Source organism: Danio rerio, chromosome 3 (genome assembly GCF_049306965.1).
Source record: "Danio rerio strain Tuebingen ecotype United States chromosome 3, GRCz12tu, whole genome shotgun sequence".
NCBI classification, from domain to species: domain Eukaryota; kingdom Metazoa; phylum Chordata; class Actinopteri; order Cypriniformes; family Danionidae; genus Danio; species Danio rerio.
The window spans coordinates 30,020,014-30,043,669 of record NC_133178.1 but is presented as its reverse complement, the minus strand read 5'-3'; the positions used below and the strand labels follow the sequence as shown (position 1 = coordinate 30,043,669).

Genomic DNA, 23,656 nt, shown 5'->3' with positions numbered 1-23,656 from the left:
TCTTCCAGTCTCTGCTAATTAGCTGATGATCTGAATCAGGTGTGTTTGGTTAAGGAGACATGGAAAATGTGCAGAGCTGGTGGTCCTAAAGGAACGTGGTTGAAACACTGTCTTATCTCAAATGTTTGCCTATACATTTACTAATGTATTAACTCTAAGGCCGTACTCACACCATATCGGGCCTCGGCACGCTTACGTCATCGCTGCTGCGCTGTTCAGTGAGAAGCGCTCTCTATGGCAAGCCTTTTTAGCATTTAAATCTTTGTTCTGACTCCATAAGTATATTTAGAGACTCACACTTCTCAGTTAGAGATATCCCTAATTACAATTGTTACTAGTCAAAATTCATTTGGAGATATCTCTAATTATAATGGTGACTAGTCAAAATTCATTTAGAGATATCTGCTAATATTTTTCAATGGAAGTCAACGGAGGAATATGACTAGTCATAATATATTTGCAGATATCTCCAATCTGATTTCGTACTAGTACAATTATAATTGCAGATATCTCTAATTGTCATTCTGAGTAGTCGAATCATAATTATGACTAGTCAAAATATAATTAGAGATATATCTAAATATATTTATGGAGTCAGAACAAAGATTTAAATGCTAAAAAGGCTTGCCATAGAGAGTGCTTCTCACTGAACAGCGCAGCAGCGATGACGTAAGCGTGCCGAGGCCCGATATGGTGTGAGTGCGGGCCGTCGGGGGAGACGGGAGTTGGGACAAGCGTGCTTTGGCCCGGTTCGAGGCAACTGTACCTAGTGTGAGTACGGCCTCAAACGATCCGGGAAACGGGCCTGGGCACGGTACGGATGGCATAGTGTGAGTAGGCCCTAACACTATTCGCCAATAGCTTCCTAGCCAGCTATTTAGTCTAATTTTACCTCTGTAAAAATGATCTGAGGGTGCTTAAACTGGATCTTAAACACCTTTAATATCTCACACTTTTAAACGGTTTGCCTTTTCTGTCAGAAGAATGCCTCAGATCAGTGTTTACAGTTTGCTTATGCTTCCTGCAGGCTAAATCCATTCTCATATCAGGCAGCCATTGTGTTGTTATTCATTCGAACCATCTTCTGGCTCATTTTTTTTTTCATCAGGCTGAGATCTTTTTGAACAATAAACGCCGTCTGTACTGACTGCCACTGCTAAGGGTATTTTCAAGTAAATATTATTCTGTAATTTCAGACCTATACCTTTGCTTTTTTATACTAAGCTTGAAGGCTTGTTGCTGAATCTATTTGTTGTATTCAAAATCTCAAATGAGAGCTGAGGCTGTTCGCCGTAAGCTGGAAACAGCCCTGTGTAAATATTTTGTGATATGTATTTGGAAATTCCTAACGCCTGAAGAGGGCAGCTGAACCATGGGAAGCGGAAGACAGAGATGGTGATATAATAATAAAGAATGAATCATAGCATCAAAGAGATGGCAGAGAACATTTTTACATCTTTAAACTCCTCTTGTCCTGAGTTACTCCTTCAGTAGGCACTCAGTGATGTCTCTCCAGCTTACTCAATGCTTACAATTTACAATCCTATACATTAATGCCAATTTATCACTAAGAAATGTGGCTATAATCGGCAAACTAAAGGTTTTACAAGCAAGTATGACTACTTGCTTCAATCCGAAGGGAACCGATATCTAATTTAACGCACCAGCAATCCAGTTATCAAGGTCAAAGAGCAGCATTTGTAGAAAGCACGTCTCAAGAGACTGAAACACTATTAACAACATCAAAAATAAACACGCATCTGTTTTAAGTTATTAACCTTCATGTTGTTCAAATTCTCGGTGAATTTTTGTGTTGCAGGACAATCTGACCCCAATTTAATTAACCACACATCACACTTTGAAATAAACACACACACACGCACAAACTGTAAATGCTTTACTATTAATACTTCACATATACACTGTAGCAACAAAAATAAAATATGAGAACTTTTCAAAACTTCATATCGCAAATGTGGCGACGCAGTAGGTAGTAATGTCACCTCACAGCAAGAAGGTCGCTGGTTCGAGCCTCGGCTGGGACAGTTGGCGTTACTGTGGGGAGTTTGCATGTTCTCCCTGCATTCGCGTGGGTTTCCTCCGGGTGCTCCGGTTTCCCCCACAGTCCAAAGACATGCGGTACAGGTGAATTGGGTAGGCTAAATTGTCTGTAGTGTACAAGTGTGTATGGATGTTTCCCAGAGATGGGTTGCAGCTGGAAGAGCATCCGCTGCGTAAAACATATGCTGAATAAGTTGGCGGTTCATTCCGCTGTGATGACCCTAGATTAATAAAGGGACTAAGCCGAAAAGAAAATAAATGAATGCAAATGTACTGTAGTATATGGACTTTCTGGCAAGTGTTCATTAGATTGTTCGTTCAGTAAAATCGATTCATGTTTTTGGAGATGTCTATGCTCACCAAGGTATGTCTGTTTGATCAAAAATACAGTAAAACAATAATGATCACATACTTAAAATATCAGTTTCTGATACTGAATTTCAACAGCCATCACCAAGTCTTGTTTTATTTTAATATCATTGAGTAATATTATAGTTTTCAGTCAGCATTTTTGTTAATACTAATAATTATCCATGTTAATGTATTTACAAACAATGAATAATCAATATTTACAGTATTTATTTATCTTTGTTAATGTTAATAAAAAAAATTGTTCATTGTTAGTTCTCGTTAACTCAGTGCATTAACTAATGTTAACAAGCACAACTTTCGAATTTAATTGTGCATTAGTAGATTCGTAAACTATGATTATTAGATGCTGTACAAGATTGTTTAGCTCATGTTAGTAAATACATTAACTGACATTAACTTACTGACCATTGTTTGTCAAAATGTTACAGATTTTTATCCTATTTCTATTTTCTAAAAAAAGTTCTTATCTGACATTATGACAAAAACTCTCTACATAGTAAAAAAATTAAAAATCTGTTATTAACGGGAGGTTTTCTGGCAGTTGGGGTATCGGAAAAAACACGTAAAAAACGGCCATTAAACTACATAAATGTACTGTAAAATATGAGACATTAAATGAGAGAAACTTCTTTAAATTTCCAATAAATTTCGGTCATTTAACGTCTGATATTTTACAGTAAATTTCTGTGATTTAAAAAAACGTTATTTTACTGTTTTATCGGCACCACAGCTGCCGCAAAAAAAAAAAAAAAACATTAAATAACAGATTGTAAAAATAAAAAATATAAAATATAGAATATAGTTGTATTAATATAAAAATAAATAAATATGGAGAAAATAAAATGATAACACTTACTGTAAGTAGTTAAGCATTCTGTTAGCAATGCTAAGATCATGAACTTGATTCCAAGCAATACCATGCTTGTATGCCAGCCTGAAACACACTTAAAGGGCACCTATTTTACCCCCTTTTTAAAGATTTGAGATAAGTCTTTTGTGTCTTCAGAATGTGTCTGTAAAGTTTCAGCTTAAAACACACATCAGATTATTTATTATAGCTTTTAGAATGTTGGATTTTTCTATTCTTAACACAATGTAGCTGTTTTTGTGGCCTGCGCCTTTAATGCTAGTTCTCCCCGAACACCACTCTCTCATGCCTGTCAGAATGTACCTTAATCTCCACCTTGGCTGCGTCAGATAAACAGCACAGTGACAGAATTGAAAAAAGCAGACCTCACATATTATTTGTGAGAAATTCTACAGTAAGAACTTTCCCAATGATTATTTGATGTATTTGTTGTGGAGTTAATGAGTCGATGACAACAATGAGTTACACACAGTGTCATTACAAAGTTCACGCACGCACACAGCGCTCGTGTTTAACTTTGCACAGTTTTTGCATGCAAATGTGACAGGATAAATGTTAATATTCACTGCTATATGAATATCTGTTATGTAAATGTACAAAATAATCCTGATTTATGGTCCACAAATCAGGATTGAAGCATCTTCTTTTATAATAGTGCACACGTGCGGCTGTGGTGATAAAGACAGTAAAATCGCTGTAATTCATCACAGACATGCACTGTTTTAAAAACATTTTAAATTAGTAAAACTCATACTTGATCACATTTGATGACGATGGATGATCACAGAGAGCTAAACATATCTTTTAATCCCGGTTGCTTTGTTCACGTCTTGTCTTGTTGATATGATTATACATGCTACAATGAAGACATGTTATTACACAGCTGTCAATCAATTCAGTGGGCGGGGAAACTGTACTCCTATGTCACGTTGTGGTGGGCCTCAAAATCAGAGGGATTTGGGTCCTATTTTAACATCAGGAATGAAAAAAAAGAGACTTATTTTGTTTATATCACCCCAATATGACTGGAGACACACTATACCCATGAACAGTTCTGTCTAAACAGCTTATAAAAGATGATTTTCATCATTGTTGCCCTTTAAAGAAGATGAGTAAAAATGTAGAAATTATGTTGGTGCCGTAACCCGGATTTAATTGTTGGGGGATTCTATATAGGAGCTGAGTAAGAATACCTCCTCTTGCTTTACTCAAGATGCACACAACTGACACTTGAGGCTCAAGTCTTAAACATCCTTGTTAGTGCACCTTCTTGCTTATTTATACAACCGTTTTATACATCAATACCATATTTTTTCTCTATGTGTTGTGGCATTCGCATGGAAAGCCATAAAACATACAGCAGGCTAAACATCAGCTGTTTACAGATATCTCTGGAGCATTGTTGCACAATAATGGGGTGGTGAAGAACTGCTGTAAACAGATGGCAAGTGCTTTTCTACTGTGGGTTTACTGAGTGAAGTGGGTGGATTTCTCCCACAATGGAGCTGGAAGCAGGATCCTTTTTTCCCTGGTGTATTTATTTTGCACCGTGAGGGAAATACTTCTAGATTTGCTTACGTTGTGTTGTGTGCATTTGAGCATGTGTATGTGTGTCTGTGCACACCACAGGGAAATGCCAATTAATATTGACATGCACACAAAAATTAAACAAGGTTCACCCTGTACATTCTTCATATACTTCATCAATGTGAGGCGACACAGTGGCTCAGTGGTTAAAACTGTCACCTAACAGCAAGAAAGTCGCTGTTTCTAGTCTCAGCTGGGTCATTTCTATATGGAGTTTGCATGTTCTCCCAAAGTTCATGTGGGTTTCCTCCGCAGTCCAAAGACGTGCTATAGGTGAATGGAAAAAACTAAATTGGCCGTATAGTGTATGTTTGTGAATGAGTGTGTATGGATGTTTCCCAGTACTGGGTTGCAGCTGGAAGGGTATCCGCTGTGTAAAACATATGCTAGAAAAGTTGATGGTTAAACCCCTAATGAATAAAGGGACTAAGCTGAAGGAAAATGAATGCATTAAAGATTTTTGTCACTAGAAAGGTGTAAAAGTGTTAATTTGCAAGAGAACGCACATAATTGCTGAAACCTTAAACAAAGGCACTTGGCAAAGATTGACCTAAAATTTAGGGTAATTTAAGTGGATTTAAACAGGACATATCTTTATTAGCATTGTCAATATTGTTCTGTTTATTTAAAAAAAAATTAGCTGCAATTATATATTGCCTATGACTAAAAGTCAAGCTTTTTGAAAGTCTGAAAGTCGAGCGTGGATTCTGATTGGTTGTTATTGTCAATGTTTTATTAAATGGCAGAAGAATAATATTTGTCTTGATATCCTGAAAACAATTATAGTGAAATTGCAGAAACAACTAGGCCTATATGCTATCTTATATCACAAACCTTTTTTAATTTACATCAAACTCTTTTCTACTATTCTATCAGACAAAACTATGTACAAATCCACCAGAAAATACATACATATCTGATTATAGATTTGTCTTGTTATCTTGTTAATCTACTCAAATCTGCTGCTGTTGTATTGTGTGAGAGTGCCACTGTGTGGACAGATCAGGTAAATATATATAAATACATTCATTCATTTTCTTTTCGGCTTGGTCTCTTCATTAATCTGGTGTCGCCATAGCGAACGTTTTCGGTCCAACATCCAAGCAATCATCATTATACAGAGGACTACGAACATGCTTTCCAAAGTGTGTATGCTTCTGTTTGCTTCTAAAATTAATTACCTCGTAAGTGAACTTTGCTTGAGTTTGTCTGTGGTTTTGTGCAGCAGGCCTCATGCTGGTGTCTGATCTATATATATATATATATATATATATATATATATATATATATATATATATATATATATATATATATATGTATGTGTCTGCTTGTGGTATGTTTATAATTTTTTTTAATATATATGTACACTCACCGGCCACTTTATTAGGTACACCTGACCAATTGCTCATTAACGCAAAGGTGACGCGGTGGCGCAGTAGGTAGTGCTGTCGAGATCAGTGATCAGTAATATCTGTGCTTTATTTGGCAGGGGCAGTTGGCGTTTCTGTGTGGGTTTCCTCCGGGTTCTCCGGTTTCCCCCACAGTCCAAATGTGGTACAGGTGAATTGGGTTGGCTAAATTGTCCGTAGAGTACAAGTGTGTATGGATGTTTCCCAGAGATGGGTTGTGGATGGAAGTGCCTCCGCTGCATAAAACATGTTCTGGAAGATAGCCTTGTATCAGCAGTTCAGGCTGGTGGGGGTGTAATGATGTGGGGTATTTTTACTTGTCACACTTTGGGCCCATTTGAGCATAGTGTCAACCCCACAGCCTACCTGAGTTTTTGATGATCATGTCCATCCCTTTATGACCCCAATGTACCCATCCTCTGATGGCTACTTCCAGCAGGATTACGTGCCATGTCATAAAGTGTGAATCATCTCAGACTGGTTTCTTGAACATGACAATGAGTTCACTGTACTCCAATGGCCTCCACAGTCACCAGGGCTCAATCCAATAGAGCACCTTTGGGATATGGTAGAACGGGAGATTCACATCATGGATGTGCAGCCGACAAATCTGCAGCAACTTCGTGATGCTATTATGTCAATATGGACCAAAATCTCTAAAGTATATTTCCAGTTGTTGAATATATGCTACTAAAGATTAAGGCAGTTCTGAAGGCTAAATTGGTCCAACCTGATCGAGTAAGGTGTACATAATAAAGTGGCCGGTGAGTGTATGTACATATATATATACCTGGCTGGTTTTATAAAGTGCTTGTAGCTTACTGTATTTAACACATGCACATAACATAGCATACACTAATAATAACAACAACAATAACAATATATAACTACTACTAAATAATAATAACATTAGCCTAATAATAATGGTTGGTACATGTATCTTTATGCAATTTAATATTTGTTTTTTCAAACTGTAACTTCATATCAATCGCTGATGTGTTGACATAAAATGCATGCATGGTGTGCGCATTAGCACAGACTGCTTTGAACACAAGAGGGCAGTGTCCGCATGTCAAATAAAAGTTTATGTGCAGACACGAGTTGAGTCGAGAGGAAATTATTATTTTACGGGTGATTAATCACATGCACAAGCATGGTAGGTCATAATTAGAGAACAACCAACAATTTCCTAATTTTGAGGTCACTGCTTTGAACAGTATTTCTCTAACTTTTTCTAACATTCACCACTTTGGAGGTTGTAAAAAAACTCTTATAAACAAGGGCTGGTTTCAAATTCAAATTTTTTATCTAAATTGAAAAAAAAAAACACATAACATCAGATTACAACTTTGAAATGTTTATGTATTAGTGCTTTTTGTCACTTTCCAAACTGCATGCATAAAGACAAAACTAACAAAAAATCTTAATATTTTTATTCACTATTTTAGTGACTGCAACTAGTTTGTTTTGTAGTACACGCCTTTTCAAAATGTGCAGCAAGGCCTGATACTGCCACACTTAAGTCACATTTAATGTTAATGTGAGATTTGTATTTTGTTTAAAGTGAAACAACAGCATTTTTTTTTTCGTTCCATGCCACAAACATATTAATGCAAATTTTTATACCCGCTACTGCTTTTTGACTGTCCACAGTTTTTGTTCTGCTTTAATCAACACTCTGGCATGAAACCATTCTTTTAGGCCACTTTAATGTCACATTTGCTTTGCAGTCTGATGTTTTTTAAGGCATTGAGTCCATGCTCAATAAATAAAGGAGAGATGGGCACAACAGAGATGGACACAAAAATGATCAATTTTCGTCCTGTTTGTTGCTCTCCACTTGTCAGGTCTCTATTCTCACCAGTGGGCTCACCTCATATTTTGAGAAAATCTTGCTTAGATCAATTTGAAGTTTAAAGGAGTGAAAGATTTTTTTAAGCAAATTTCATGAGTTTCATCACACATTAAATATATTCTGAAGGACAGCTAAAAAACTAGATTAGTTACTTGAAAATTTTTTCTGATAACTTTCACTGTTGTTGGTGTTAATCCGCCACTCATTGGAAAATCCTTAATTATCAGACAAATATTTAACTGGCAGTCTAACTTTACAGATTTCACTGTCTTAAAAGTGTCCAAACTCAGCAACCACAGTTCTGCAGAATAAATCACCCTTTAAGATCCAACTTGCCTTGAAGACTTTGATTAGCTGATTCAGCTCTGTTTGATAGGGTAGGATCTAAACTATTTAGGACAGTGACCTTCAAGGAGCACAATTGAACACCTCTGGGCTGAACTATTCTACATGCAAAAGTCAGCTAACAACTGTCTGAAAACTTTTGTGTGTGTGTGTGTGTGTGTGTGTGTGTGTGTGTGTGTGTGTGTGTGTGTGTGTGTGTGTGTGTGTGTGTGTGTGTGTGTGTGTGAAATAATAGTGGCAAGTCTTTTGCAGTATTGTACATGTACATGCACACACAAATAGCATTTTAGCATTCTTTTTTTCCCTAGAATAAGCAGATACTGTCAGAAATGCTTGCATACAGTATTGGGGGAGGTAATCTAGAGTTTATATGAGTGCTGGAAATTTTAAAAAGGTTTCAAACGTGCTTATATTTTAGGTAAAGTGTTTGATAATGTAGTTGTGGTATTGTCATAATTCTTAATAAATAGGTGAAAATAAAGAACCATTAAAATAAAATAAATATTTTTGTATTTGGATAAAATGAAAACAAAAAGCACATAGATTGCTGTTTCATGAGTCAAAAATGTATGAAGGTAAAATAAATTATTCAATCATATTCTTTTCAGCTTAGTCCCTTTATTATTCTGGGGACGAACCGCCAATTTATCCAGCATTTTTTATGCAATAGATGCCCTCTCAGCTGCAACCCATCACTGGGAAACACCCATATGCTCACATTCACACGCACACATACACTACAGACAATTTAGCTTGCCTAGTTCTCCTACCGAATGTCTTTGGACTTGTGAGGGAACCGAAGCACCAGGAGGAAACCCACGCCAACATGGGGAGAACATGCAAACTCCACACAGAAATGCCAACTGACCCAGCTGAGGCTCGAACTAATGACCTTTTTGCTTTGAGGCTACAGCGCTACCCATTGTGCCGCTTATTAAAATAAAATATAAATGTAAAATGATACATTTAGGATGTGAATACATTTAAGAGAGTAAATGACTGGAATTCAACATTGGGCTTGGGACAGAAGTGCCATTAAACTGTAACTAAACTATAACTAATAGCATCTGATATGAGGGTGATGTATATGTATGCAAATATGTCATTTGTCACTTGTAAAGTGCTGGAAAAGTTTGAACATGCATCTGGAAAGTGCTTTAAAAGTGCTTTAATTTGTATTTGGAAAAGATGTAAGAACGCTGTTTATCACTTGGGCATCTACGAAAGCCTGTAACACAATCTGTGTAGCAGAGGCGGGAAACAGCTGCCTACATCTCTCTGTTGGTTCCCATGACTTAATCTATGAGGCCATGAAGTCAGTCTGGACACTCCTCAGAGGCTGTGAGAGCCTGGATTTCACTAAGTGTGTTTTATATATAGTAGACCGACAGTTTGGGAATTTAGTTTGAAGTTTAAGAGGAAAACAGGCTATTAAAAGTGCTTAAATAATACTCCACATCTTTCCCTTCTCTGCCTTCAGTGTCTTTAATGCTGACTGCACTGGATAAAAGTTCTTGAGAGGCCTGTTTAGTTTGGCAGGTTGTGTTAGGGGGCAGAGCTACTGTAAACTCACATCCAGCGAAGGAGGCTGATGCAATCCCTGTGTAACTACACATACTCCTCAGCTTTCAGCCTGCCATAGACTGCGACCACATGTAACCCTTAACAGACTTTGTGAAGTTTTCTATTTACTCCTTTTCTCTCTTACATCTAAAGTTTTTTATTATTATTATTTCATGTGTTTGCATTGCTTAATATAATGCAGAAGCTGCCACACTATTCTTTCATTGGTAATAAGTCTTTGTGAGAGGAAGCTGACCCATCTGGAAACACTGCATGAGTTGTTCATTGTGAACAGATCACATGTCTTTCAGTCCTAACTGCTTTCCAAACTAAACCTACTTTTAGATTGACTTAAAATAGAGAAAAGATACACAGAATATGTGCATGTTCGCCAGCAGTAAAGATCTGAAGAATAGATTTGCTTCTCTCTTTCTTTGTTAGCATTCTCATAGCTTGCAACAAACAAGTTTTAGTTGTGTGTTTGCTCAGACTTGACGTTATGAATCATGTAATTGTTAGTTTTTTCTCCCCTTAAGACATATGCCAACCACAAGACATTCTTTTAGCAGGAGCAAAGCTGCATTTAACTCTCCTCTCTGGAAATCATTAGTGCTTTATCTGTTGTTTAGTACTGGTTGAGACCCTTCAGACAGCTTCGTATTTTTAGAGTGGGCAGCACCGATCAAAATAGCACAGAGAGTTTGATAAGAAGGTACTTGGACAGAAATGTAGCGGTAATTGTCTCATGTCCGTTGCTGTTTCAAGTTTACTTCCTTCCTCATACATCTGCTTCATCCCAACAGAGCAGTTATATTGTTATCTAAACAGTTCAGTCAGCCATGTTTAGTGAGCATTCTCTATGTTTATCCTCTGAGGGGTCATATGGGTTTCTGAGACTTAGCCAGGTGTTGCTGTGGGTCCGTAGGTGTCCTTACCTTCATGGCCATGGCGTTTGTTTTGAAAAAAAAAATCTAAGGGATGTGGCAGAGGCATGTGCTGGGTAGGAAAACTGTTTCTTTCTGTTTGGTCTGTCTGAAATAAAGTGAAGAGAGAACTGACTTTCTGTACTCTTTACACAGGACTACATGTGTTTTGAATAGATATGATTGGGATATGAATAGAGTGATTAATTTTATTTGACTAAGCTTTGAATAATTCTTTTAAATACCTTGTGTTTATGAAGCAAGATAATATTAATAGGCTATGTTCAAACAGTAGTCTGTGGGCTGAATGAGAGATGACAGTGGTTTCTTGTTCAGTGTCACGAGGTCGTGGGTGACAGTGGGAGGGCTCACACCGAGGTTAGGGGTCAGTAACGGATCAACAAAGATACAGAGATCTTTCTGTGACGCTCCCTTAACAGAGGGTTGTGTCAAATATTTAGCGTGTGTGTGTGTGTGTGTGTGTGTGTGTGCGTGTGTGTGTGTGTGTGTGTGTGTGTGTGTGTTCAGTGTTTCTCTAAACATTCTCAATCTCTTCTCTGTAGCTTACAGTGGCCACACCCCTGTACTGATGACATCATCTTTTATAAATTATTCTTGGCATTTTTTGAACACAGTTGTGATTATTTGAATGCAAAACATGTGCGTCTTTGTTCTACAGAGGAAAAAAGGAAATCATACAAATTTGTGTTGACATGAGGGTAGACTTTTTGATGAACTGTGGTTAGTTGTTGTACCTTTTACTATTACCATTTACTAACATTTAAAATGTTCATCATATTGTGTTCTTTTTGTTATTCATGCAGTTAGTATAAGTAGTTATGTTGTGTAAATCTTTATGCAGCTCATTTTGTCAGTAAGCACTTCCCTTTCTGAGATCTGTTTCTTTAAGAGAAGAGGGAGGAGGAGGGTGGACCGGCTCTGGGTTTTGAACGCCCCTTTTTTAAACAGAAATTCCTCTCTCAAGAGTTTGGCATTTCCTCTGAGCTCACACACCGAGAGCCCGCGCTCCTGTTGCACACAGTGACAAAAGGGGGGATTTTCAAACATCCTGAATGAGAGGACTGCTTTTGCCCTCGGCACATGCCGCATCTGTAAAGGAACCCAACAGGGTGAACTTTTCCTTACACGACAACTTTTGTTCAAAGTGGTGGAAAGAACATCAGCTGGGCCTCATTTTCAGCATCTGGACGAGTGGATCGGCATGGGCTAGCCCCGACCATTCCTATAGAGCTGAAGTGGACTGGAGAAGGAGCAGGAGGAGGATGAGTGTTTACACCCTCAACCTCAGGTTTTTCTGGCCTTTGGTCACTTGCATCCTCACTGCTCTGCTGCTACTGCATCAGTACATCTTTAGAGGATTGGAGGACCAAGGAAGCGACTGTGCTGACCAGGGACCAGGAGTTGTTACACTTTTCAAGTACATTCTGGCATTTATTCTGTGTTACTTCTTTATAAGGTACTGCTCAGGTCAGCCTGGCTCTGTAAGAAGGGGTTTCCACAAAGTCCTAGAGGTGCATGGAAAGTCGGGAGTCTCCAAGCGAGAGCTACTGGACGATCACTATGAGAGGCATGTGCGCCTCTCTCCACATGTTCTAGGCCACAGCAAAGCCCATGTTGCCAAATTGGTCAGTGAACTTGTCAGGGTGGGCCGTACTGATGTCCCACCAGAGTCTTCTCTAGCCTTCAGGGGAGACTTCATCCAGATTGGCAGCTCCTATGAGGAGCACAAGGTGGGCTCACCTGATTGCTTTGACATCCTCGTACCTCTGCGAGCTCCTCGTGGGCTGAAACTGGAGACAAGCGCTTGCACTGACAAACATAGAGGACCACCGCTGTGCACACTGAACACACCTCGCAAGGCAGAGTGGACACGCCGTCACAAGGCCTTTACTGACACATTCATGCACAGTTCTCAAAATGTCTATAAGATGAGTCCAGATTCTGTCCAGCGCTGGTTTTACACAGCCACTCAGCGCTGCCTTGCTGCCGTACGTTACCCTTTTGACCAGCGCTGCTCCCTCAGTCTCTCTCTCAGTGAAGAGCAGCAGGTTCTCCTCCGTATGACCCCCCGCTCTGATTACGTCTGCTGTCACATATCTATGGGCATTCGGCTGATCCCAGCATTTCCTCTCAGTGATGGAGGATTTTTGGTGGCATCTCAGCAAGGAAAGGACCTTTGGACTGTGTATTTTCCTAGACAGGAGCAGAGACTGCTGACATGCCTGAAAGGTAGACTGCCTTCCAACTCCTGCCATCTGAAGTGCCTTCAACTCCTAAAGGAGATCCGTAACCTCAGTGGAGAGGTGCTGGACCAGCAGTCTGGAGCAGAATGGGGAAGGGTGCTTTCGTCTTATGCTCTGAAGACCGCATGGATTCGTCTGCTGCTCAGTACACCCCCTGAGGCCTGGGACGAGTGCAACCTTGTGGACCGGTTAGATGATCTTCTCCGCAGTCTAAGGGACAGCCTACAGTCTCGGGCTCTCTGCCATTTACTCCTCGGAGGTGTTAATGGCCTTTTGCCAGACTCTGTTGCTCTGCCCAAGCTTGTTAAGGAGATGGTACCCTCAAACCTGTGGGCAGAATTCAGTGACGTCACCCTCGATATGGTCTCCGCCCGACTGACCTACTCCTGGAACCACCTCCCTCGCCTTATTCGCCTCGGGCGACCACAGAGGACCAGCCTTGGCAGAGTAGTCCGCTGCAAATATGTTGATGCAGAGTAAAGGTCAACTATAACTGGTATTACTGAACACACAGTGATGAACTGCTACATATTTTAAGACATTTATGTCTCTTGAAATCAGTGTTTTTGTTAAATTCTGTTAAAAAATATTTTTTTGCCTCCAAGGTAGCAGCCAAAGCACTAGATTAGACCATTATGGTAGCATTACAAAGGTACAGCAGTACATCAATCATATCAGTCATGGTACTGTATAAATCAGTATGTACTGTAATTGAAGAATTCGCTTTAAAATGTTGCTTGAATTTCACTTTTGTAATGATTTTCTTTTTGTGCAAATTTATTTATCATATCTGGAGAGACATGTAGATTTTTAAAACAAAAAGGACCAGTGACTGTTTATACATTTAGTCTAGGGGTCATTTCAGAGAAAAAAAACTTTTTTTGTTTTTAAAAGATGTCTTAAAAAGATTTGTTTTATAATAGACATCTAAACAGTCGACTCGGCTAAAACAAGGCTAAAATTGGGCTGCCAGTGAAAATCTAATAGACATCTAAGAATAGGCCAAAACTAGACTAGTCATTAAATAGACAGAAATAAATGACTACACATTTAAAGTCGGTCTAATCTGTCTATCTGACGACTAGTCTAGTTTTGGCCTATTCTTCGATGTCTATTAGAGTTTCACTGACAGCGCAAATTAACCTTGTTTTACAAGGTCTACGTTTAGATGTCTATCAGACGCCTATTAAACACAAAATTGTTTGTTGGGTTTTTTTCTGAGATCTGCTAGACTTGAGTTGACTCAGTGTGACCATGATGCCTTGGTAGTGACTAGTCAAAACAACATAAACACCAAAGTTTTTCCACACCCACACAGTATTAGTAATGCCAGCATGAACAGATGAACATCCTGTTTTGAAGGTTTTAAAATCATATGCTATGATGACATGACATTTTGATCTAGCTATATTTTACATATTTTTAATGAATAAATTATTGACATTGTTTCATAACACTTTCAGCATTGCTTAATTGATTGCTTAAGCATTCAAATGATGAGTTAGATCATAAATTGTGCTTCAGTTCACCTTAGTTCATTACTTTTAGTGACCCACTGAAGGATGAGGCATAACTTCACTTCATCTTGTGAGTCTACAGGGACCCAAACATGTGTGCGCATCATCTTTTCCCTCAGAGACATGCTTCTACAGGCTGTCGCTATAGAGGCACGCTGCCTCAGCCCAGGGTCACTTATTCAAGCTGTAGCTTTAGTTTTAGTTGCTGATTGCATTGCATTCACTTTCACAAAAGCAGCTAAATTCCTCATTGATATCTTGCAGGTACTGTTAGCCACAAGGTTAATTTGTCAGCCTCTTTACTCATCCATTAAGCTGTTCTCAAAGAGTTCATGGTCCTTCATGTCAGACAAATTAGTTTCACCAGCTTTACAGGGAAATACTTTAAGCTTCATTTCTGGTGTTGCCTAAAAGCAGAACAAACAAATGAAATAAGGAAATGAAACGGACGTGCTCTGAAACTTATGCTAAAATGTAGTCCAAAACAAGCAATATAAAAATACAGAGTGACTGATGTTGAATGTATGTATAATAATGTATATGTCATTTAATATATATTTGGTACTGTATATGAATGTAAGTTGAATGTAAAATACATTGTACTTGATGTACATATTTGAGAAAAATATTTTGTGTGTATATGTATGTGTGGTGTGTATATACGGTATACAGTGAGTAAATACATTTTGTATAGACATAATTTATATAAATAATAGATATAATTTAAATGTTTTTAATATGTGATTTTAAATAAAATATATATTTTGGACTGCACAGAGTTTCGTTGAATATTTCTTAAATTTGACAGCTGTAAAAATGTTTTCCTTTTATTTATTTTTATAGAACAATAGGACATGGAAACAGAACCAAAAGACTATTAGCACTGTCAGCATTGTATTATATTATAATATGTCTTCTTAATCATGTGATGAGATTGCCTTCAGTTAAAAGAAATTAAAATGATTCAACAATGTTTTCTATTCACAACTATTTTAATAATTTATTTATTTTTCTTAATTATAAAGAGTTCTTTTTATTCACAACAAAAACACTCTGTATATAGTCAGTGTTTGTCCTCGGTTGAGTACAATGTTTACAGCAATGTGGCTCAGAGTAAATTATAGTGTGGCTCAAAACTGCTGCTCTCTAACATTAGGACATCATTTCATCCTTTCTAATTATCATTTAATTTATGCACTTGCTTGCAGGATTTGATAAGATTGGGATGTGAGTGACACAAGAGGTCAGTGTCTGTTTAAGGCATAAATACTTTATTATACCAGTGAGTTTAATTGAAAACAGTCAGTTCTGCTTTTTAATATTCTATCTCTTAGTATGCAAGTGAAAATACTCTATCTTTATTCTGTCTGGTTTCCTGTAATAGACCTAAATGTGATGAATGCCATGGGTGCATGTGGGACATGTGCTTATTCTCTTAAACCCCATCATTTATGGAAGACTATTTTTTACCTTTTTCAAATTAAAGGAGTAGTTCACCCAAGATTTATGCAATTATTTACATCATACACTTTATAAATAATCATCACACAAAACATCATATTTTAAAATAAGCTTTAAACATTTTAAAGGTTATTTCAAAATAACTATATTCTCTACAAACACACTAGAGGACATCTGCAATGGGTTACAGATGGAGAAAGTATACCATTGTCTGTGAAGCTTCGTAAAAATTCAGGCATCTAAAAAATGATTTCCAACATTTTGTGTTTGAAACTGAACATTAAATGTATTTATTGAAGATCTTGCATGCCAGATGTGTTCATCATCCACTTTTAAAATAAATGTAAAAATAAATTACCTTGAACAGCCTATTATTATATAATACTGTAACATTTTGTGGAAGTTAAAAATCTGACAATGAGTAAGCATTAGAAAGACACCTAGCACAACAGCAGAGGTCACTATAAGTCTGTGTTTGAAAACTGTCAGCCAAGCCTTTCAACAGGTTCTCGGGAGCTGGAACAAATGAACCACCTCAATTCACACTTCTCACACTCAGTTCTAAAAGTTTTTAAGATGTAAAATGAATTATGACCATGTGGAATACACTAGTTTCTAATGATCTGTTTGTTTAGCTTTTAGAAAGGCTGCAGAGCATTCACAAACTCCAAAATAAATAAATGAAACTGTATATATATATATATATATATATATATATATATATATATATATATATATATATATATATATATATATATATATAAGAGAAGTAAGATTACACTCTGAAAATTTAACATTTAAGGTCTGGGGTTGATATGATTTTAAAATATTGTAGCTGTTCTGTTCAAGAATGCACTGAACTTGTGAAATTTTATTAATTTTAAATAACAGTTTAGTTAATTTTAAAACATAATATATTCCTGTGATGGAAAAGCCTATATTTTGGTGTCACGTGATATAAATTGATTTGATTATTAAGCTCAAGAAATAAATATTTTTTTCAATTGAATTGATATTAAAAAACAATTTGAGTAGCCTCTATAAACAATAACTTACCAAGATGATGATAAATTAAAATACTAACACTACTAAAAACACACTGAAGTACAATTGATTCTGCTAAACATGCTACTCTGCACACTGCTATTAGAGCCTACTGTGTTTTTCTGAAAGTAAGAAACACTATTAAAAAAAACGATTAGTTTACTGTAGTTTTCAAATGACTGTGCAAATAGTATCTAGTGCTGTCTTGAGCATTTTGAGGAAGTGTAACCAAAATCGGACTTTTTTGCATTGAAAAAAATGTACAGAGTAAACTGTCAAAATGAAAACATGACTAAGCCATTTGACTATCTTGTTCATAAACAATGGTGTCAAGACTTTTCATCTTGATGACACTGACACTTTGATTGACATTAATACTTGCTTTTGAGGAATGAACTATCTATTTTAAGCAAGTGACACCCTTTTGCTGCTTATCAACTAGGTTTTCCAGTTTGTACTAATGGTTTTTGTTTCTGTGTGGAGTTTGCATGTTCTCCCTGCGTTTGTGTAGGTTTCCTCCGGGTTTCCTCCGGTTTCCCCCACTGTCCAAAAACATGTACAGGTGAATTAGGTAGGCTAAATTGTCCGTAGTATATGAATGTGAATGAGTGTGTGTGTGCGTGTGTGTGTGTGTGTGTGTGTGTTTCCCAGAGATGGGTTGCGGCTGGAAGGGCATCCGCTGTATAAAAACGTGCTGGATAAGTTGGTGGTTCATTCTGCTGTTGCAACCCCAGATTAATAAAGGGATTAAGCCAAAAAGAAAATGAATGAATAAATGAATCTATTGTTACATCCCTAATGTTAAATGTCTCGGAGTGAGAGTAACAGTGAGAAATTTAATGTTGGAATGTAACACTATAACTAATCTTTTTCAGGATTTATTTAATGACTAGAAAGTCCCGTAGGACAGCAGGCCAACACATGTATTCGAAATTGCCCTGGCCTAAACCCCTAAAATAGTCCACTAGAGGGAGCAGCCATTTCTAGTAGTGTCCAAACCCTAGTGGACGTTCTAAGGTGGATTTCTATCTTAAGGGCTCATTCATGCCGCAATCACTTCGGAATGTCCCTCAAAGGATCCTTGCTCAAATAAAAAATTTCTGAAGTGTCCATCAGTTTTGTTTTTATCAAACTCCTTCATTCAGGGCCCTTCAAAGTGACCAGTTTTGATCACTTTGCTTTGGAATGACATCAATATGGCGGCCATTATTTTTTCACTCTGAAGAGCCCTTCTGAGGGCAATATATCTCGTTTGGGATACACCCCTGAAGTGCAGTCAATCAATCCCACAATGCAGCACAATAATGAATGTACAACCCAGTTGAGGGACGTATGAAATACTGTTTCTGTGTCCAAGCCGCTACTCATTTATGACCACTTTATAGTCATATCACACATTAAAGTAATTTTTTATATATAAGATTATGGTGTACACAATAGTCTCTAGACAAATTGCATCACAAACACCAATATTTTAACAATTTAACACTTTCTGGCCATATATATATATATATATATATATATATATATATATATATATATATATATATATATATATATATATATATATATATATATATATATATATATAGTGATTTTCAAAAGTATAACATCGCTTGTTAACATTTGTTGAGTTTGTCAAAGTCAATTCCAAAGTTTTGCTCCAACCCTAATCAAACACAGACTAATAAAGGTGTTCAAGACTACTAGAGACTATTAAGCAGGTGTGATTTGGAGGTGGTTGGAGCTAAAATCTGCAGAGCTGTGGCCCTCCAGGAATTGAGTTTAAGACCACTGCTATACAGTTTGATAGAGCGCTTGGGCCAGGAAGCCGATTCGTGTGATCTCGCTTAACAAGCGGATAAACATTTATAATAAATAACTATAGACCATTTTGAGGGATATATACAATAACAACGGTCCTTACGTATTTTATGTTTTAAATTATATTTCCATAGCTTCCGAGAATCCAAAATGGTCCTATTGATGAATAATGTTATAATAGCTGTTTTAATGTGAAGGCATGATTAAATTGTCTCTTGTTACAGTTATGAAATAGTTTGATAACAAGCAGGAAATGTTCATGGGCCAGTGACATCACTGCATTGAAATGGTCCAGAAAAAAATGTCAAGATACAATTGTAGTTGCAGAGCTGACGTTAGCTGAATAGTAATTAACTTCAATTGTCAGTTGGGTAGGTTAGTTCACAATATCAGTGTTAAGGTTTCTATGTTGAAGCTGTCTCTTTATTTATTAGATGTAATTCATATTTTAGTTTATCTTAGTTGCACTTGAATTTTTTGGATAGCATGTTTAAGTTGTATATTTGTTGTTGTTTAAATAAAAAATAATAGTCTAATAAACAAACAAAAAACAATATATATATATATATATATATATATATATATATATATATATATATATATATATATATATATATATATATATATATATATAACCGCCAACTTACTTTTTAGGCAGCAGATGCCACACATCCACACACATATATATTTATTTAATAGATAGATCTGTTACTTAATGTCTATGGTGAACCCCAAGCAAGCTCTCAAAGGCTCCAAAATACACAGAGAAAGGTTGCACGCCAAACGAATTCCTGCGTCTGACAGTATCCATAGCAGCAGAATCATATCGGAGTAGGCCTAAGTTTCTAAATAAAATAGTATTTAATTAAAGTAACGTTTGTATACATGTTTAATAAACTCTTTTATAGACAGCTTGCTAAGTTTTAAATAGCCCAACTTTCACAATGTCTGGCCAATAAGTTTAATATCGAAACTGTCGAGGGATTTATCAACCAGCAAAACACAAACAAAATACCACCGGGTGCTAATATCACTGACTAGTTTTCATTCACTCCTTCGAGTGGACCTTATTAGTGAACTAATGTAGGGAATAGTGAATGAGGGTATAGGGGGCGATTTCGGATACAGCACTAAAGTTTCATCTGCTGCGCGAGGCCGTTCTCCATCAAAACAGCAACAGCTCATGTGCCGCTGCCATTCAAGCTAAGGAAACTTGTGGAATGTTTTCCACCCACTCAGGTTTCAATGCAGAAATGACCATGCTGTCAAACACAGACAACACAGCTTCCAAGATCTCCTAGCTCTTCTACCATCATATACTGAAGATCGTACACCAATGTACCTTGTTCACAGGGCGGCAGCAGGTGGTCGCAGCTCTCGTAAACCCTTCCCTCTCGGTGTATTTCAGCAAGAGCAACAAGTGTCTGCAGCCGCCGAGGTGCTGCTATAAAAACGGGCGGGGACAGAGACGCGCAGTACAGATTTGATATCCATCAGTGCTTCTGCAAACCTGGATGAGTCACTGGTCTCTGAAAGAAACCCTGATCAAGAGGAGGAGGAAGAGGAGGGCGCTGCTCTCTCCTGGGAGAGGAGAAGAGAGGAGAAACTGACTGTCTTGCGTGTCATTTTTGAAGACTAGAGAGAGCGAGGAGACAGGAAGGAGAGGGAGATTAGGAGTGTCTGGGTGGGTGGGATTGAAGAGGATGGGGAGGAAGAGGAGGGATAGATAGATTGAGAGAGTGAGAGGGAGAGAAAGAGGGAGGGAGAAAGACAAGGGGATGTTTTGTGTTTGACTCAACATCACCAAGTACATTTATTTATTTTTTGTTTGTTTGTTTTGGAGGAATGGATGGAGGAACCAAGCCCGTAGAGACCTGAATTCATTACTTGAGTCACATTTACAGATATTTTTTTTCATAAATGTATAAATATATTGAGTAAATCTGGATCCAGAGAGTGGCATGTTGCTCTGGAAGGGAAGTGAGACAGTGGGGCGAGAGTAAGAGGAGGATGGCGTACACACAGGTGAGTCGCAGTCACTTCTGACACACACAACCCACACACACTCTACCATCTGGGTCCTTCTGGATTTCACTTTTCGTTTTCACATGCGTCTTCATTCAGATTTTTGCTCATTGCTTCTCTTTATGTGGTGATTATTTCTGATCAAGGCCTTAAACTGATTTAGTTGTGTGTATATGATTTGTATTTGTTTACTATATGGATTTGATGGTTTATTGTTTGTGAAATGTCTTTGGATATTGTTTCATTGTTTTTATTGTTTGGATATTGTTGTTAAAACTATATTTAAAGGTTTAAAGTGTTTTTAGTCTAAGATCTTTTAAGCAACATTTAATCTTTGAGAGAGAAAAGAGATCCAGAATCAATCACAGGGGCAGTGCCTTTTGAAAAAAAGTACTAATATTTAGATAATAATATGTACATATTTTTCTGAGAGAGTATTTTTGAATATTAATTAGTTTTACAGTCTTCATTTATTGATTTATTTATTGCATAATCAGTGTGTTATGATGTACCTTTTGGTAACATTTATACACCGAGAGTACGGATAAGTCTAAAGTCTTTCACTATGGTAATACCTGTTACAAATACCATACTGATACACTTAATGTAATAATTTGTACTTTATATGCACCCTTAATAGGGGTAAATCATTTATAAAATATATTGCCCTGGTTACAGATTGTGTATGTTTTTTTTCCTGAGAGTGAATATCAAATTTGAAAGCATATTTGGGGAAGCATTAATGGTTTCTCTACATATTTCACTCTTTTGTAAATATGAATGCAGCTTGTTTTTTGATGTTTTAAACTTTGTTTCAATGGGGTTAGCTGCTGTTATGGTTTTCATGGTACTGTGTTTGAGACCTCGGTCAGGGGAATAGCAGTGGGCATGTGGAGCAGTAGGGACGGTCATGTCAGTGACCCTGATGCGTCATCTCTGCCTCAGCCAGCGGCGGCAAGGTGCAGGCTGCCAGCGACAGGAGCTCATATCACTGTTGCCATGGTTACAGCCACAGCTAATTGCTTAGCCAACATTGGGCCACTGATGAGGAGCGAGAGCTGGACTTAGAGAGCAAGTCAGGGGGAGGGGAACAGGACACACTAACCTGTAGATGCTCACAAGTAAATAACAAGCTTAGGTGTGCAGTCAGATATTAAAATTTTTTGAAATTACTGTGATTTTGAGGCTGATTCTTGGTGGTGGCATTAATTGTTTTTTTACAGCTTTTTTATTTTTATTCAGACTCTGCACATGCTTATTAGTGCAAATGTATATTAGTATTATTATAATTGCTTTGAAAAAAACAAAATAGGTGAAGCATTTGCAATAAATTGTAAAAAGAAAATGATATGATGTACAGTTGTAGTCAGAATTATTAGCCCCCTTTTGAATTTTATTTTCTTTTTTAAATATTTACCAAATGATGTTTAACAGAGCAAGGAAATGTTCACAGTATGTCTAATAATAATTTTTCTTCTGGTTAAAGTCTTGTTTGTTTTATTTTGACTAGATTAAAAGCAGTTTTTCATTTTTTTAAAAACATTTTAAGGTCAAAATTATTAGCCCCTTTAAGCTATATATTTTTTTCGACTGTCTACAGAACAAACCATGGTTTTACAATATCTTGCCTAATTACGCTAACCTGCCTATTTAACCTAATTAACCCAGTTAAGCCTTTAAATATCACTTTAAGCAAAAGAAATGTGTCCTGAAAAATATCTAGTAAAATATTATGTACTGTCATCATGGCAAAGATAAAATAAATCAGTTATTAGAAATGAGTTATTAAAACTATTATGTTTAGACAAAAAAATCTTCTCTCAGTTGAAGATAAATTGGGGGGAACAAATAAACAGGGAAGCTAATAATTTAGGGGGGGGGGGGATAATTCTGACTTTAACTGTATGTGACCATACTACCTTTACACTTGATAATACAACTATTTGAATATACAACTATTTGAAAGTTTAAAATGTGAAAGTTAAAAATCTAAATCCTAAGAACATCCCTTTTTAAAGTTGTCCAAATTCCCTTTTTAGCTCTGCCTTTTACTAATAAAAACTGCCATTTTGGCAGATTTATGGAATTAAATGTTTTCAAATAAATGATTAGAAATGTTTTCATGGAGCATGACCTTTACATAATGTTCTAATGATTTCTGGCATAAAACAAGCACCATAGGCAATACATTTACCTAGTAGTTAAATTACTATTCAAAACTTTTATTGCATATTTAAATTAACAGTGTAACTGTTTTTTACAAATAATAATTTTACTTCTATGATAGCAAATCTGCATTTTGTTTCTCACATAAACATAAATATTTATTATTGTTAAGAAATATTTATTTTTATTCTTTATTATTATTTTATTATTAAAATAAAATAGGAATTACAGACTACTTGGCTTTATATTTTAGTGAAACCATCGTGCAGGTTTTCTGATTTTTTCAATTAATAAAACAAAATTTTTAAATCAAGATTTATTTTTACATTTTATTTAGTTACATTTTATTTTAGGGTCCCACTAAGATACAAA

At 36.7% G+C, this 23,656-nt stretch overlaps 2 protein-coding genes and 1 long non-coding RNA gene across 11 annotated transcripts in view; 2 read left to right on the top strand and 1 right to left on the bottom strand.

The window, feature by feature from the left end:
• LOC141381219 (uncharacterized) overlaps positions 1–20,614 on the bottom strand; it is a 38,377-nt gene extending 17,763 nt beyond the window's left edge. Inside the window, exons 1-2 of the long non-coding RNA XR_012401058.1 lie at positions 20,376–20,614; positions 6,070–6,136 (exon numbers count right to left, since the gene is read on the bottom strand). This is a non-coding gene — a long non-coding RNA (uncharacterized lncRNA). The remainder of the gene's footprint in view (positions 1–6,069; positions 6,137–20,375) is intronic.
• On the top strand, positions 11,974–15,538 carry itpripl2 (ITPRIP like 2). The gene has a single exon (XM_068219060.2). The coding sequence runs from the start codon at positions 12,057–12,059 to the stop codon at positions 13,725–13,727; it is 1,671 nt and encodes a 556-aa protein (XP_068075161.2). The 5' UTR covers positions 11,974–12,056; the 3' UTR covers positions 13,728–15,538.
• A 98-nt stretch (positions 20,615–20,712) lies between the features above and the next one.
• The window catches only part of syt17 (synaptotagmin XVII), a 40,363-nt gene continuing 37,419 nt past the window's right edge, over positions 20,713–23,656 (top strand). For 8 of the 9 annotated variants that reach the window (XM_073944562.1, XM_009299558.5, XM_073944561.1 and 5 more), the window contains exon 1: positions 20,713–21,118. In XM_073944562.1, the coding sequence (XP_073800663.1) occupies positions 21,104–21,118 (15 nt within the window). In that variant the 5' untranslated portion in view covers positions 20,713–21,103. The remainder of the gene's footprint in view (positions 21,119–23,656) is intronic. The other variant, XM_073944566.1, reaches the window with a different exon arrangement.

Coding starts and splice junctions, on each gene's coding strand:
- itpripl2 (XM_068219060.2), top strand. CDS start 12,057: ATGAGAGGACTGCTTTTGCCCTCGGCACATGCCGCATCTGTAAAGGAA.